Genomic DNA, 16,853 nt, shown 5'->3' on the forward strand with positions numbered 1-16,853 from the left:
GGGTTAATGGTGCTTTGTAGCCCTGCGGGGCAAACTAGTTGGATATCCATATTTCGGGGTGAGTGGTTTTTGAAGCTCCAAGGGCAAACTAGTTGGATATCCATATTTCGCGGTTAGCGGTTCTTTGTAACCCTCTGGGCAAACTAGTTGGATATCCATATTTCAGCGGTTTGTGGTTCTAGTGGTTTTAACGACCGTAACCACCCCAGTCAGCTGCATACCGCATTCAGCTATTTTAATTATCAAAATACTAGTTTTTTTAATGCTATGGGGTAACAGAATTATTTAAAAATTAATAGCTGAACCCAATAGTTCAGCCAAGGACTGGAAACGACATATTGATGACTTTATATAGAGTGTATTCAATAAACCCAAAGCGGAACAAGAGTTGCTAAGTAACCGCTATCCGAACCATAAACACACATGCATGATCAGACAACGAGTATTCAATTTCCTCATAGCATCCCACGTTGTACACACGTCAGTCGAATTTGGCGGTGTTGGTTTGTTAGCCCTCCAAGTTATAACATCGTTCACTTTGTGTTGAACATTGTATGTGGGCCTCGCTGTAATAACATAAAGATCAGTATGATCAGTGTGGTATCACAGAGCAGACCCTTGAGAGGGTCTGCTCATATTTGGCTCATTTGCATGGACTCGCCATTGTATTTGATCATTTGTGTATGGAGAGCAATGGCGACCCGTCATTGTATTTGTTCATGTGTGTATGGAGAGCCACTCTTGGAGCCCATGGGACTTAGGCTAGGTCCTCAGGTAGAGTCAGGCGCTGTATGTACTAGAAACGCCCATTCTTGATTCTGCGTTCATTCAATGTTAGCATTAAATTTGTATTGCCCGGCGGCCCCATGTAATGGAAAAACCTGAATTTGTTACATAAAAAGAAATGAAAATTAAAAAAAGCAAGGTTCCACCTGAGTACATATTAAATTGGTGTAGAAATTGTTTTCAAATATATATATGAATTTAGACAAACATACGGGATATAATGAACCTTTGACATGACGCCATGATGACATGATTTTATTAGTCGTTTTGTATATCATAATACCAGTATTTGTAATTTTATATTATATAGAACTAATATTTTGCATCATAAATGCGCAGTTCATATGCACAGACGATTACTAATCTTCAAGACTTCAAAATAACATGTTACTAAGCAGGTAATAGGTGCTGGCCTTGTCCTATTGTACTTGTTCATTTGTGTATGGAGAGCTCACTGACCTGTTAATAGAGGTCAATGGGATAGCTTCTTTATGGGGAACTTCTCCATCGGTTTCAGGGTGCAGTTCATTGAACTCAGCGGGATTCTATTGCAAGTGCTTTTATATTATTACAAAACGGATCGTGGTTATTGCCTTGACAAATCTAATACATAATTCATACCAGGGATTAATAAATCCAGGGGTGCGGACATTTCATTGGTCGCAAACCACCAGGATTCGATACAAGTTTGCGTTGTAAATGAATGCGTGAATAAGAGTGTCATCCCCTTGGCGCGATATTTGATTTCTGAAAATACTCAAGTTGCCGTTCAATGTGACTAACGTTCATCAAGATATTGCAATACTGTCTAAAGTGATGTAAAATTGTGGCAAATTTGTATGATTTATCGCACATAATTTCTGCGTAGCGTGGAGAATCATTTACATAGGATTTTGGAGAAAAAATGCGATAATTTTAGGGAAATATAGAATGGCGGAAGAAACAAATAAAACATTTTCCTTGAATGTGTAGACCATACTCTTTCTGTTCCTATTGATTTGGATACTGAAATAATTCTTAAAATGAAGCCGTTGGGTGATTTATGTTGGCGTTTCTAGAGTGTGTCATTATTGGCAAACATCTAGGGATATTGTTGAGAGGGCACTCGATTCACGAGATTTCTTTTGCAAGAACGCCAAAATAGCACGAATTTTGTTGGTGTGCGACTGAAGAGTGTCCGCACTATAGATTTCTGCCATGCAAATTAGCTAGTGTCAGTGGGTAAGAAAGTGGCATCTTTTGAATCGTTAAGACAAGCCACATAATCTTATGTAAAACTCTGCTGGGTGTTTCGATCATGTATTATGCGTGTTTGGTCAAGTGAGGGTAATTTGTAAAGCATCAACTTGTGAACAAGTCATAGAGGGTTTGATCATGCTGATGATGTTGCCATTTTGGACGACTTCTGAGTGTTTAAAGCCCAAAATGAATGAATAAAATCGTGTATGAGATATTTGCGGGGATATTTGGGTGCATTGGGCACTTATGGGTTGGGTATAATAGATTTCTATGTATACAATTAAGTCTGATATATTTTCGATGGAATATATATTTTCACTTGAAAAGTTAGTAGTTTTCCAAATTGCAATTTCTGAATATTATATAAAAGGTGAGAATAAGACTATAAATGTAAGAGTATGGGATAATTTTGATTGTTAATAAATGCGCAACGCCGGCGGTAGACATCAGCAATATCAGGGATTGCCGCGATTCTTGCAGTAGCTTTTATGAATAGAATACAATAGTGGATACAATAGCGGATACAATAGCGGAACAATAGAGCTCTCTTACGGGCAAATAAACCTCGTCGCGTTTTGCTAAATTTCACTTCTTCTTTTTCATGAACTAACCGTTATTTTTTAAACTTGTGGCAAAACTTCGATCAAGTTTTTAATTCCCATTCAACCAGGGTATTAAAAGAAGGACGATTTTTCTAATTTAAGATTTTGGAGTTTCCAGTGATAGTTGATTATACACTAAGCCAAAAAAGAAACTTATAATTTTTCACAAGGTCATATCTTAAAATCCTCTCCATAAAAATGAACAAAAATTGCACACAGGATTACTTCAATACTCTACTCTAAAAACTGGTCAGTAACCAAACAGTTGTCCAACTGACACAACAGCAAAATGCACTGACATGCAACACCTTCCTGGACCACATTCACAGCGCAACAGATTTCTTAGGCTGGGTTCCAATTATTCGCCTGTACATGAACAAAAATTACACACAGGATTACTTAAATACTCTACTCTAAACTCATGTCAGTAACCAAGCAGTTGTCCAACTGACACAACAGTAAAATTCACTGACACGGAACAGCTTCCGGGATAACATTCACAGGCGAATAATTGGAACCCAGCCAAAGATATCTGTTGCGCTGTGAATGTGGACCAGGAAGGTGTTGCATGTCAGTGCATTTTGCTGTTGTGTCAGTTGGACAACTGCATTGTTAGTGACATGTGTTTAGAGTAGAGTATTGAGGCAATCCTGTGTGTAATTTTGGTTAATTTTGATATACAGGATTTTAAGATATGACCTTGTGAAAAATTATAAGTTTCTTTTTTGGCTTAGTGTAGTATAATGCCAAAATATATCCAAAATAGAAAACATCATGGAAACCTACTCTCTAAATGAAGGGGAAATCCTGGTATCCCAATTCCCCTATGCCAGAATGGGGTGTATAAGCAACAGGACAAAAATCATATTTTCTGGCAATATTTCTTTGGGCCAAATTTTGTAATTTATTTTTCTTCTATTATACTACATGTATATACAGCTCACCCAGTCTGCACTTACCAACCTAATATGAGATATACAGGGCTGGTCAGGAGCGGATTTAGAGGGGGGCGCACCCGGCGTGTGCCCCCTCTAATTTTTGCAGAGCGGCACCTGAATTAATGTATTTTTGCAGAGCGGCTATGTGTGGGCGCCGAGCCACCGTGGCAGCGGTGGTGGCTCTGCGCCCCTTCTACTGAAAATTCCTGGATCCGCCCTTGCTGGTGATGTCTTTGAGATGCTTAAAATTTGAGCCCCAAATTTACTAAAAGCTAGGTATGATAATATAACCAAACAAATAGAAAATAATAATATTATTACATTACCTTCTGAGGCACATCTTCAGGTATGTCATCAGCTTCATCAGCGTCGTCAGCTTCATTTGTCACAAAGTCATCCCCATCGGCCTTTGCAACCATTGCACTACTTATGTCCCCAATGGGTCCATCTGCAGCATCATTAATCACCTCATCACAGGTCATCTCTAGAGTCACATTGCCTTCCACTGGAACAACTGCATCATCTTTTCCACCAACACCATTATCCACTGGAAAACTTGTATCACAAAGTTGGTCATAGTCAACACAAGACATTGGTGTCACAAGCTCTTTTCCACATGCAGTATCTCTAACAGTTGTATCATCCAGATAGTCATCTTCATCCCTAGAAATGACTTCTGGAACACTGGTATCTACAAGATGGTCATCATCAACACAAGACATCTGTGTCATAATCTCTACTTCACATGCATTATCTGGGACACTGGTATCACTAAGATGGTCATATTCATCTCTAAACATAACCACCAGGACACTGGTATCACCACGATGGTCATCTTCATCTCTGGACATAACCACCGGGACACTGGTATCACCATGATGGTCATCTTTATCTCTGGACATAACCACTGGGACACTGGTATCACTATGATGGTCATCTTCATCTCTGGACATAACCACTGGAACACTGGTATCACTATGATGGTCATCTTCATCTCTGGACATAACCACTGGGACACTGGTATCACCATGATGGTCATCTTCATCTCCAGGCATAACCACTGGGACACTGGTATCACCATGATGGTCATCTTCATCTCCAGACATAACCACTGGAACACTGGTATCACTATGATGGTAATCTTCATCTCTAGACATAACCACTGGAATACTGGTATCACTATGATGGTCATCTTTAAAACAAGACATCAGAGTCACATCTTCGTTTGTAACTGACACCACAGAACCACAAACAGTCCTCTTGAAATGCGTAAATGGTGTCCTACAGTAAAACAGCTGGCCAATGTAAGTCTCTGTTTTCACTGACTCTATAAACCTCAGCCTCGTTTTTGTGATGTAATCATACATTTTCTGGATATCTCTCAAGTGATTTGCGCATGTACGGCAAGAAACAACATCATTTAATTGTCTGAAATATATAAATACATGTAACTACATCAGCAATTCAAAAATATTCAGCCACAGTCTTTCTGCCCAGTATAGGTGAAACATAAAGGAGTGCCGAATAGAGTGCAACTCTACTAGTCTTATTACAAGACTGCCCTACCCTAAACCCTTACCCTAAACTCCGTAAACGAGGACTGGACTCAAGTCTAGCAAGTTGCACCCTATTCGGTAATCGTAAATAAATAAATAAATCGTTATCATTTAGTGAAAAACAGAACATGACAGGGTGTACGAGATAACACAGGTAAATGGACTGGATCATGTGCCACCTGCATTTGAAATAAGCCCTATTCGCTACTTTAATGGTTCTGCCATATGCACTATAAAAGGGGAGAGCCTCATGAATGAAAGGAAGAATTACGTAACTTTACACAGAATGTTATGAAACAAAATTGTGATCCCTCATTTCACTGATGTTATTTGTTTGATGGACACTTCAAACTGGCTTGATTAAAAATTTAAAAAAATATTATGTTAAAAGACCAGCGAAAAATTCATTGTCACTGTGAGTGTTAAATTACATAGGCTTTATATTTAGGCCTTTGGTAAATGTTAGTGTGTTGCAAATTTGTTAATTTATTTTGATTGGTCTGAGACTGCACTTCATATTGCTCTGGATCAGATGAAATTGCACAACAACTTTCAAAATGGGGTGCAAAAGTGAAACCCAAGGTAAGAAAAACACTGGTTAGTATTAGATTAGTATTTTTCCATAAACTATTAGCTTTTACTCTAAGTTATGTCCCCTTTTAATTTTGAGCCGAACAACTGAGGTAAAGCAAAGAAAATGTCGTCAATGCTAGTCACTCCGTACTTTGGCATGATCCTATGATGTGTGTATGACCGGCCCACACGCCATGTATGTATCCTGTTATGAACATTGCGTATGAATTTGACTAATATTTCCATCGTAATGAATTAAATGATGGTTCCTGCCTTTTATTCAAAATCTCAGATTTTTACCAAACTACAGCACCTAGAGTCTTGATTTTTGCAGGGTATGTATTGTTAGTTAAATAAAGTACATTACAATGGTGTAAAAAAATCTTACCGATTCATTCGCTTAGCAGAAATAATGTCCATCCAGGTGACTCCATTTGAAATTTAAACTCCATGTGAGGAAGATTAAGGTCATGACTTACATAAAGGATGTATGTATTTCAACTGGAATAGCCACTTACCTTCTATCTGTAGGAATTGGTACTTCAATATTCATGACATGTTTTAGTGTAAGAACTAGAGGATTGCGAGTCCCAGTGCTGAATATACGAACATTTAAAGTATATATTCCCTTGCAAAGGTAGCATGTTCTCACTGTATCATCTTCCTGTAAAAAGAAAGAAAGAAAATTGACAATTGTGACATGATCAAGGGGAATGAGTTACATGTACATGTCGACCATGGTTAGAAATGAGTTTTACATTTGTTTCTAAACAGGACATATAGAGCTTTCAGAAACTGAAAACCCCATGTTGATACAACTTTTCTTTGCGAAGTTAAGTCAATTTATCAATCGCTGAAAACAATATAAAACAAAAGAATTTTAACCCTTTCTTTGCTAATATCTCAAAATCAATATTCGCGACATCAGACTCATTCCCCTTGATCATGTCACAATTATTTATAGTGTGCTATATGCACTAGCTGGCATAAACACACAAGGCTTAGGAATTCAAAGACTATTAAGATCCAAATGGTGTGCCAAAAAATTGTTTGCCCTCTCTCAGCCTGCAAAAAAATAGTTTGCCCCCCTCTCAGCCTGCCAAAAAATCTCCCCTCCCCCCTTTGCACATGCCAAATTTTTAGGATACAAATTTGCAAACCTTGATTGGTCTAGATTAGAGTCCAGAGTTTGCTAAAATTCATTTTCCGTGTTGTAAAATTTGTAAATCTGTGTCATGAATAACAATGATATTAATGTCACAAAGTGTTCAATATTATCGCGATCAATATGCTCCGATTGGAATATTCTCACGATAATAGGCTGACTATTATGATGTTTGGAGGTATATAGGGGCTCATACCTGGGTAATATACCTTTATTTCGGTATTATTAAACAGTATTTTTATCATAAAAATTGACATACATGTACACAACTCATGATTGTTTTTAACATTTATTTCTCTTATCTTTTAACAATTTTTGTCACATACAAAAATGTCATTTTCCGTGTTGTACCTCCGATTCCTTGATTTTTTTCCGTTTTCCGTAAAACTTCGGACTCTAGTCTAGATACATATTCGCTGTAGAAGTAGTTATGCAACAGGATTAATTACCATCGCAACAGATTTACACTACTGTAAAAGTAGAAATTTTCGCGAGGTTTTTATTTTCGCGAATTTAGCGAGTGGACATAATATCGCGAAAATAAAAACTTGTGAAAATAACCTTTTGCATTAGGTTTCTATTTTATCAATATAAAAACCGCGAAATTTAATTCTCGCGCAATTGACAAAATCTTCAAAATCGCGAAAATATCTTCTCGCGAAAATATTGACTTTTACAGTACTTTTGAATGTATCACCCTGCACTATAAGCAGGATGTACTACTCCCTATTCCAGACAAATACAGCACTAATTTTTTGGGATAAAAAAAATGTTATCCTGTTTTGCCTACTGAAACATAGCTAAATCCTAATCCTTTAGTTAGTCCTAACTGGCAATACAAGAAAAATTTTAATATTTAGCTAATTTTTGGAATTTAGGGCCAAAAACATGCGTTTTTAGGGTTTTTTCCTATGCTGTAACAATCAAGCCTAAAGACTTGTACTAAGACTAATTTCAGTTTATGCATTCTAGTTTTTGGAAAAGACATGATTCATTTTTATAACCAATTATTTAATTATTGTAACACAAAAAAGTGGGAATTAGAGCAAAATTGCAGCATCTACTGTAGATTTTGAATGCTTAGACTTGTTACAAGTCTTTGATTTTTGTGACTCGATTGTCCAAAAACATGCCAAAAATGCATGTTTTTGGCTCTTTTTTCAAGAAATTGGCGAAATATTAAAATTTTACTTTTATTGCCAGTTAGGACTAACTAAAGGATTAGGATTTAGTTATGTTTTATTTTGCAGAACTTGATCATATGTTTTTAATCCCAAAAAATTAGTGCTATATTTATCTGGAATGGGGAGTAATCACCTGTGTATATGTGCCTGGACACCTCGAATAAGCCGTAAAGTCCCCCTCTAGTCATTTTTACTTTTTTACATATGTGCAAAGAGCATGTATCAGGGATTAAAATGATACCTCAATGAACTTCATATGACAATCAGAAGCGAAGTTATGGCTTGTTATAGGTCGTCATGAATCTAAACGCGAAACCGAGAAAAACGCGTTCAAAGTTAGGGAAGCAAAGTGACCATTCATCAGATGGGCCTCAAAAAATGTAGATTATTTCATATTTCCACTTATTTCTTTAAAATAAAACTTTGTATGTGTTTAGAAGAAAGCTTAAACATTTCAAATCTGCAAAAATCTCAACTTTGCCAAAATACGAGATTTGCATATATTTTCACCTGTAGCTCGAAATGAAGTTTGCCGAGTTTACGGCTCATTCGCCGCGTCCAGCCACATATGTGCAATGATAGATTGACTACGATAGTGCTCTATTCAAACACACTAATCTTACAGGTGTGGGTGATCAGCATGATGTGAAAATTCTACAGACTAATGATCCAGGTCTTTATCACTGTACGGCCTTGTCTAGTGCAGAGCAAATACATTCAAAAGTAGTGTAAACCTAAATTGCTATGGTAATTAATCCTGTTACCTAACTACTTCTACAGCGAATTGTGAGTGCAGCGAACAGGATATTTCCTTACATGCTCCTCCCTCCCCCCTTTCGGCTGGCCAAAAATTTTACCCTCCTCTGAGGGCTCATAATTATTACACAGCACCTAAGGACCGGTGGTGCAAAATCTCTCTAAGTAACTCGCTGGCGTGCCCAGAACCCAAGACGTTGACCCCCGGGGTTGACCCAAGCCGATGCAGCTATGCTGAGCTCAGAAATATATACTGTTGCGATATGCAATAACAAATCGTTTGTCTGCCTGACAAGATGCCATGTTCAGTCACCTGTTCATTGGCCCAACTCCTGCATTGCACGTAACCGGCAAATAACACTTGACAACAATACCATAACAAATTACTGTCCTTGAGTGTGTCAATGAATGCCGGCAATGTTTAGTTGATAACATTATAAGGTTTTGGACAATGAAACCACAGAGCAAGACGATTACAAAATATTGTCAATGCCCACAATTGATCGTGAAGATGCAACCAGTGATATGGCCACACTATTTTAATTCATCAGCGTGCTGCATCTTAAAAATGCAAGATGCAGGAGAGCCATCAAAATGCTCCAAGATGATGTCAGCGAGATTCTGCAGCAGATCCTAACTTGCTCAGTACCGGTACCTAATCTTTCATTGAAACCCCCTGGAATTATTACTTGGTTGCAAAGTCATTAACTTTTTATATGTTCATTTTTATTTTCTTATATGTTTATGCTCCTAATTTCTGCTTATATATCTCAATTTCATTATTGCCAACTTTGGTCTGATTGGATCACATAATAAACATTTTCTCGACATGATTTATCAATTAATATATACTTTGATCAGCTCGTAATCGGCGGGCCTTATAACATCGCAGATTAATATCAAAATATTTTATTTTGAGAATTGTCTTGTGACATCTCGCCAGAAGTATCACAAATTATTAACTCCAGCCCTATACTTTTTCTACTTTATTTAACATGCACAATATAGATCAGGCAGGTCAACTATATCACTCAAAATGTGGGTCTACTTTCAGCGTAGTGGTGAAAGCCTAACAATTACCGCCGATTACGTGCTGATCAAAGTATATGTATGCACTTACCTTATCCCTTCTTTTGCTGGCAGACTTTGCAGCACCATTTGGCTCATCTTCCACACCTGCATTACCCTGGGTGGATGTTGATGGCAGCTGCACCATGGTAACAGATAAATCTACCACATCAGTTGAACTGGCATTGATACTTTCATCTCTTGTCACTGTTGCCAAAGTCTCATCTTCTGACGTCAATGGCACTCCTTCCATATTCTGCAACTTCAGACCTTCTTTGTCTTCTTCCATTCTCATCTCATTGTCATCAGAAGATATATCAGCATACACACTATCTTCTACCTTGCCATACTTAGCTAGCATATGTTCCACATCTGAAAGGAGTGTGTCGACCCCATCTGATACTTTACTTTCGGTGACATCATCTTCTTTATCAACAACAGCATCACCTACAAAAGGGGTATCTATATCATATTCTGGTATTGTACATGTTCTGTTGTCTGCATTGCTGGGTTTCTTTGCTACCGTATCAACAGAGCCTTCATTGTCAAACTCATCATTTTTTGTGGGCAAGCATGTTTCAGCTGTATCTGTTTCTGCCATATCCAATTTTACTCTTTTCATGAACACCGTCTTCACTTTCTTCAGTTGCCCTTCCACTCTGTAAATATTGCTGATTTTATACCGACAATTCTGACAAAGAAGAAGACATATATCTATAGGAGATGGAATAGTGATATTCAGTTCCTTTTCAAGGAGCGCTATGTCTTTAAAAGCTGCCATGGGTCCGAGGCTTTTGTGACCAAAGCAGCAACAGCAAGCCTTCCGCTTCAAGCCGGTATTCAGCTAAATAGAAAGAACAAAATATACATTAAAGCCATATTATAACATTTCTGTAAAAATAGATTAGTATTTATTTTCCATAAAATGTTAGCTTTTACTGTCAGATATGTCCCCGCTTAATTTTGAGCCGAACAAGTGAGGTCAAGCAAAGAAAATTGGAATGTACTATTAGCACCAATGCATGTTACTCCAGCGGTTGTAATATGGTACGACCCTCTTGTGCGTGTGTATGTATGTCCCGCACGCCGTGTACGTACTCTGTTATCGCATACATGTTTGACTAATATTTCCATAGTAATAATAAAACAACGGTTCCTGCATTTTTTTTATTCAAAATCTCGGATTTTGACAAAAAAAAAACAGCACCTATAGTCTTGATTTTTGCAGAGTATTTTTGTTTACTGAAGTACATTACAATCGTGTAAAAACTAGAATTAAAAAAAAAATTGAGGACGTTCTCCTCAGAAAATGTTATAATAATGGCTTTAACCCCATAAGCACTACCTGCTGATTGGTTACAAGAAGACTATGGTATTATGATTTATTGAGCCAATCAGCAACATGGTAAGAATGGTGGTAGGGCTGCAGAGTCTTAACCCCATGAGTACTACTCAGCCCTCGAATTAACCCACGGCACCGACGGCATATTGCCGTGGGTGTCCACCCCCATTGCCGCAATGCCCTCAAAATATGTCCTTTACCGACGGCAGTCACTTGCCGTGCCCTAAATGAAGTTGCCGTGGGTGCCCTAGCCGGCTAGCCTTGCCCCTTCATTATAAAATAATTAACAAGTACTGGTTAAAACCCCGAAAAATTGTGGAAAATTAAATCGAAAATCTTGAACACGATCGCTATTTTGAGCATCGTAACCCAGCTATCAATCATAGTTTGTTGTCAATTAATATTCATTACCTCTACGTAGCTTACATATTCAGCCAATCACATCGGCTTTTATACATTATTATCTATAATCTGGTTGCTAGAAATCTGACTTCATTTGCCCGATTGGTCAGAGAAATACCTTCAACGTACTATCGACCAATCAGAAACGCTGTTAGTAACTATTAAAGCTTCCTGTGTCGTGAACAAAATCCGAAGCGCTGGGCAAATCAATATTGATCTCTCGATTAGCAAACATTGACTTCCCATTGCAAACCGATGGCGATCCCCCTTCCGGTATCGTCTTATCTTGTACATGTGAGCCCATCTCTCTATATGTTTTGCACGAAATAGTTTTTGTCCCGGCGAATTTGATCAATATTATTACCAAAGTTACAGCTGTTTCATTGCTGTTTCGAGTCAGTTTTGCAGCTCAGAACTAGGGATCGCAAAATTTAAGTAAATTAAACTGTTGATTTTTGATTGCTTTGTATTATTTAAGCAGGTTTTTTGAGCAAGCAGGTTAGTTTTAGTGTAAAGTTGAGAGTCCAATTTTACTTTGGTGTCAAATTCAGCTGACAGCAATGCATCTATTCGCTTTCGAAAAATTGCCTTGGTGCCCCTCTCAAATTTTCAACAGTTGCCTTGATGCCCTTTTGAAATATTACAAATTGCCGTGCTGCCTTGCCTTTTCAGTGAAAATCCAAGGCAATTATCAACTTGCCCTAAAAAAGTTGCCGTGCCCCTTCAGATCCTTAATTCGAGGGCTGGTACTACTACCTGCTAGATTGGTTACAAGACTACATGTATTGTGATTTATGAGGCTCCCACACACAGCATTGTTGAAAAGCTACAGAAATGCTGTTAACTTAGCTCTCAATGGGTTAAAAAGACAGACAGGGGATTTTTTAGTGATTAAATGGGGATGCCAATTAAAGTATCCTTAATAAAATGACTAAAAATGGGGCAAAAAATTGACAAATGGGTACAAAAATTTGGCTTTGCCCCCCACGGTGGGACAAAAAATGGACAAATGGGGACGAAAAATTTGGCTTTGCCTCTGTATGAATTCACCCTCATAACAAAACTGCCTAAGTCATTATTACATGTTTCTCATTTGCAATTTTGATTTTCTGAGTAATAAACCCATAATTAATCAAATTTCCAGCCGCATTCTTCATTAACTTGTGGAATACATCTCTTTGATGTGCCCAAGTCAGAAGTTGGAATTTTTTTCAAAATGAACCCTCAATTAAAGCAATTTGGTGCACATTCTTACACTTTTAGCAGCACAGACCTGAAAATGTGGGTCTAATAGACTTGTACTTGCTCTAAATCAAACAACATGCACTTTATCATTAATAACCCCCACCCAACGCCACCAACTGATGCATTTAAGGTAGAGTTCTTCAACTCCAACAAACACTTACCGTTTCATCACACTTGTCATTCAACTTCCTGTCTTGTTTATTCTCATCAATTGAAGCCTTTTGACTATTCTTGGTATTTCTCTCCCCAAACTTTCTTCTTTGGAATGGAATCTCATAGTTTTTTGCTTTTTTTCTGCAGCTTGCAGTGTCCCCATCCTTTGTCTTGTCCTTTTTTCTCTTCTTTTTCTTCTTTCCTTCATTTGTCTTGTCCTTATCTTTCTTCTTTTTCTTCTTTCCATTCATCATTTTTACTCGTACCGGAAAATAATCATGGTCTTGAAATAAGGCTGCAGATGTAGTCTTTATCTTCACCTTCTTGATTTCTTTTACTTGCTTCTTTTCTGCTCCCCCCTGTAATTCACACGAGTCAACTTTCTTCCTCTTTGCGCCACACTTTAACTTAGATGAGTCAACTTTCTTCCTCTTTGTGCCACACTTCAATTCAGATGTGCTAACTTTCTTCCTCTTTAAGCCACACTTTAACTTAGATGTGTCACCTTTCTTTCTCTTTGCACCACACTTTAAGTCAGATGTGTCACCTTTCTTCCTCTTTGTACCACACTTTAATTCAGATGAATTACTCTCCCTTTTGTCCAATACCATCTCCATTAGTTTCAGATTCAGATTTTGATACTTCATTGATTTACCAGTAGACCGATTACTACAACCTGTTGTTGTCAGCTGCTGTGTAACTGGTACACTGGCCAATCCAGCAAGGGTCCTTAGTTGTTGCACAGGAGTGTTTATCGACCCAGTTACTTCATTAGCAGACTGATGCTGACTACTACAACCTGCTGTAGTCAGCTGCTGTGTATCTGATACACTGACCAGTCCAGTGGGGGTCACTAATTGTTGCTGATGTGTGTTATGTAAATGAATTGACCCTGATACTTCATTAGCAGACTGATGCTGACTCCTACAACCTGCTGTAGTCAGCTGCTGTATATCTGATACACTGACCAATCCAGTGGAGGTCATTAGTTGTTGCACAGCAGGTGTGTTGTAAAAAACTATTTTCTTTTCTGACCAACACATTTTTTTAATTGACCCTGTTACTTCATCAGTAGCCTGATGCCGACTACTAGAGCCTGCTGTAGTCAGCTGCTGTGCATCTGATACACTGACCAATCCAGTGGGGGGCACTAGTTGCACAGGAGGTGTGTTATGTGAACGAAATGACCCTGTTTCTTCATTAGCAGCAGACTGACACTGACTACTAGAATCTGCTGTAGTCAGCTGCTGTGTATCTGATACACAGACCAATCCAGTGGGGGTCACTAGCTGTTGCTGATGCCTGTTATGTAAATGAACTGACCCTGGCACTTCATTAGCAGACTGATGCTGACTACTACCACTACTACAACCTGCTGTAGTCAGCTGCTGTATATCTGATACACTGACCAAGCCAGTGGAGGTCACTACTTGTTGCTCATCAGCAGGTGGAATGTGTACAACAGTATTTGCTGGCAAAGGAATTTTCACTGTTACTTCATTAGCTTGCTGTTGCTGCACAGAAGAAGTAGAAGCTGACAGCTGCTGAGTATCTGCTGTGGTTATTTTGTTATCAGACTGAAGCTGACCACTAGAACCTGCTGTTCCCAGCTGCAAAATATCTGATAAATATGATAACTGGCTCTTCCAATTTTGTTGCACTTGCTGAGCTACTTTGGTCGAATCATCCGTTACATCACCTGGGAAAATGATAATTGCAAAATGCAGCGTAATTGTATTTTGTTTTAAGGGATTGAACCGGCTCTTTCACATCTTGAGACAAATTTATTTTGACAAATATAAAATGTAATTCGTCAGCTTCAATATATCATTGCAATTGACTTAAAACTGTAGAAGAAATGGTATGCGTATAAGAAATGGTAATAAATAATATAGCATAAATTAGAAAGCTGGTTTTTTAATTTTCCAGTAAAATTGACAAAAAATGGCCTTTGCCATTGAAACTGCCTTTAAAATTAAGGAAGTCTTGTATATCAATACATAAACTGTAATTTTGTAATGCAAGAAATTGCTAAAACTGATTAAAAGGGTAATTTTGGGGCAAAATGCCCCAAATCACTAAAATGTTCATTTTATGCCTACTTATGAATTTCAAGAGGTCAAAGATCAACAACCATAATAATAATAAATTTGCATTTATAACGCGCCATCTATCTAGACAACCCTATTCCGAGGCGCAAACATTGAACAATTAAAAATTAACACACAATTATAAAAACAGTCACATATAGAAGTCAATTGTCATAAGCAATCTTAAACAGATGAGTTTTTAAAGTCTTTTTGAAAATATCAAGTGAATCACAAACGCCGATTTAAAGGAAGCAAGTTCCAAAGTGCAGGTGCACAAGCATAGAAGGCCCGGTCGCCAAATGATGAAGATGTCTGTGGAACTGAAAGAAAATGCTTATCCGATGATCTAAGGTTACGTGATGGAATATATAAATTGATAAGTTCACTGATATAAGAAGGTGCCATGTCATGGAGCGCTTTCCAGGTGAGAAGAAGGAGTTTGAAATGTATGCGATACCGAATTGGTAACCAATGCAGGCGTTGTAAGGCGGGTGAAATATGGTCAAATTTTCTAGTCCTTGTGAGCATGCGTGCAGCAGCATTTTGAGCCTGTTGAAGTTTATTGAGTTGTTGTTCAGTGATTCCATATAATAAAGCATTTCCATTGTCAAGACGTGATGTGACTAAATCGTGGACAAGTGTTGCAGCAGTATCATAATCAAGCACTTTGCGAATTTCATTAATGTTTCTAATCTGAAAATAAGTTGATTTGCCATAGGTCACAGGAAAATGTTAAATTGACTTTTGTGATCCAAACATCCATATCAATAAATTGATATACTTTCTCATGACGCTATATCATTTTTCAAAACAATTCCCATGTAAAAATTAGAATTGAATTTTTGGTAAAAACTGGACAAATAGCACTAAAAATGACATTTTCACCCATAAATCAAATGTATAGAAACAAATGTGATAATTTTGTTTACAGATATTTTAAAAATATCTATGTTTCATATTTTCTTCAAACCAAATAGAAAGTTTCTACTCCATTATTAATTTTAACAAAATAGCTAGTTATAATGTGAAATATAGCATGACAGTTGCCATGGAAATAGAATAGAACGTACAGGTGAAACTTAACAACATAGCAGAAAAGATTCTCCAGACTCTTCTGAACATTTTATATTAGTTTTTTTGGTTGATAAAAACACACAAATACTCCCCAAAAGTGGGTGATATCGAGCATATACCCTTACACAAACACCCCTATGTGTAATTGCCGTCAAACGTGGATGCTGTTTAGGACTATGAAACGTAGACGTCTGAATCCGTACTCAATCGACATACTGAGGACGTTTTTCGTCATTTTTGTGTATATTTTTGTGGTTATGCAATTTAACCTAGTAACTGCGGACGTTATCTCTTACACGATAGAGGATGTATTTTGCAAATACGTAAAACATGCATATGCATGCATTTGCAGACCTCTAATAACCGTGGATGGTTCCCCATTGCCAAGTAGTCCGCGGTTGGAATGTAGAGTGTGTGTGTCCTCGATTGAAGGCGATTACACATGCATGCCTGTGTGGGTTGATGTTGTCAATATGTTATTCCAGTTTAAATCCATATATCCCTAATGCCCCTATGACATTTAATCTCCTGCACTGGGAGTGTGAATTAATGCGGTTACCTGATTGCATGACTCCATATGAAATCTACACCCCCTGTGCAGTGGCGTAGCTGCCGGGGGCCTGTTGGGGCCCCCGCCCTAGCGCTATTTGGGCCCCCGCCCCCTAGCTCAAGGAATAAAG

General features: G+C 37.9%; 1 protein-coding gene across 2 annotated transcripts in view; it reads right to left on the reverse strand.

Annotated features, from left to right (window-relative positions):
- LOC140138846 (uncharacterized) overlaps window positions 1–16,853 on the reverse strand; it is a 44,626-nt gene that overhangs the window by 16,687 nt on the left and 11,086 nt on the right. For both annotated transcript variants that reach the window (XM_072160621.1, XM_072160620.1), the window contains exons 4-7: window positions 13,018–14,708; window positions 9,920–10,711; window positions 6,213–6,358; window positions 3,892–4,993 (exon numbers count right to left, since the gene is read on the reverse strand). In XM_072160621.1, coding sequence (XP_072016722.1) covers window positions 3,892–4,993; window positions 6,213–6,358; window positions 9,920–10,711; window positions 13,018–14,708 — 3,731 coding nt within the window. The remainder of the gene's footprint in view (window positions 1–3,891; window positions 4,994–6,212; window positions 6,359–9,919; window positions 10,712–13,017; window positions 14,709–16,853) is intronic.

This window comes from Amphiura filiformis, chromosome 18, assembly GCF_039555335.1.
Source record: "Amphiura filiformis chromosome 18, Afil_fr2py, whole genome shotgun sequence".
NCBI lineage: Eukaryota > Metazoa > Echinodermata > Ophiuroidea > Amphilepidida > Amphiuridae > Amphiura > Amphiura filiformis.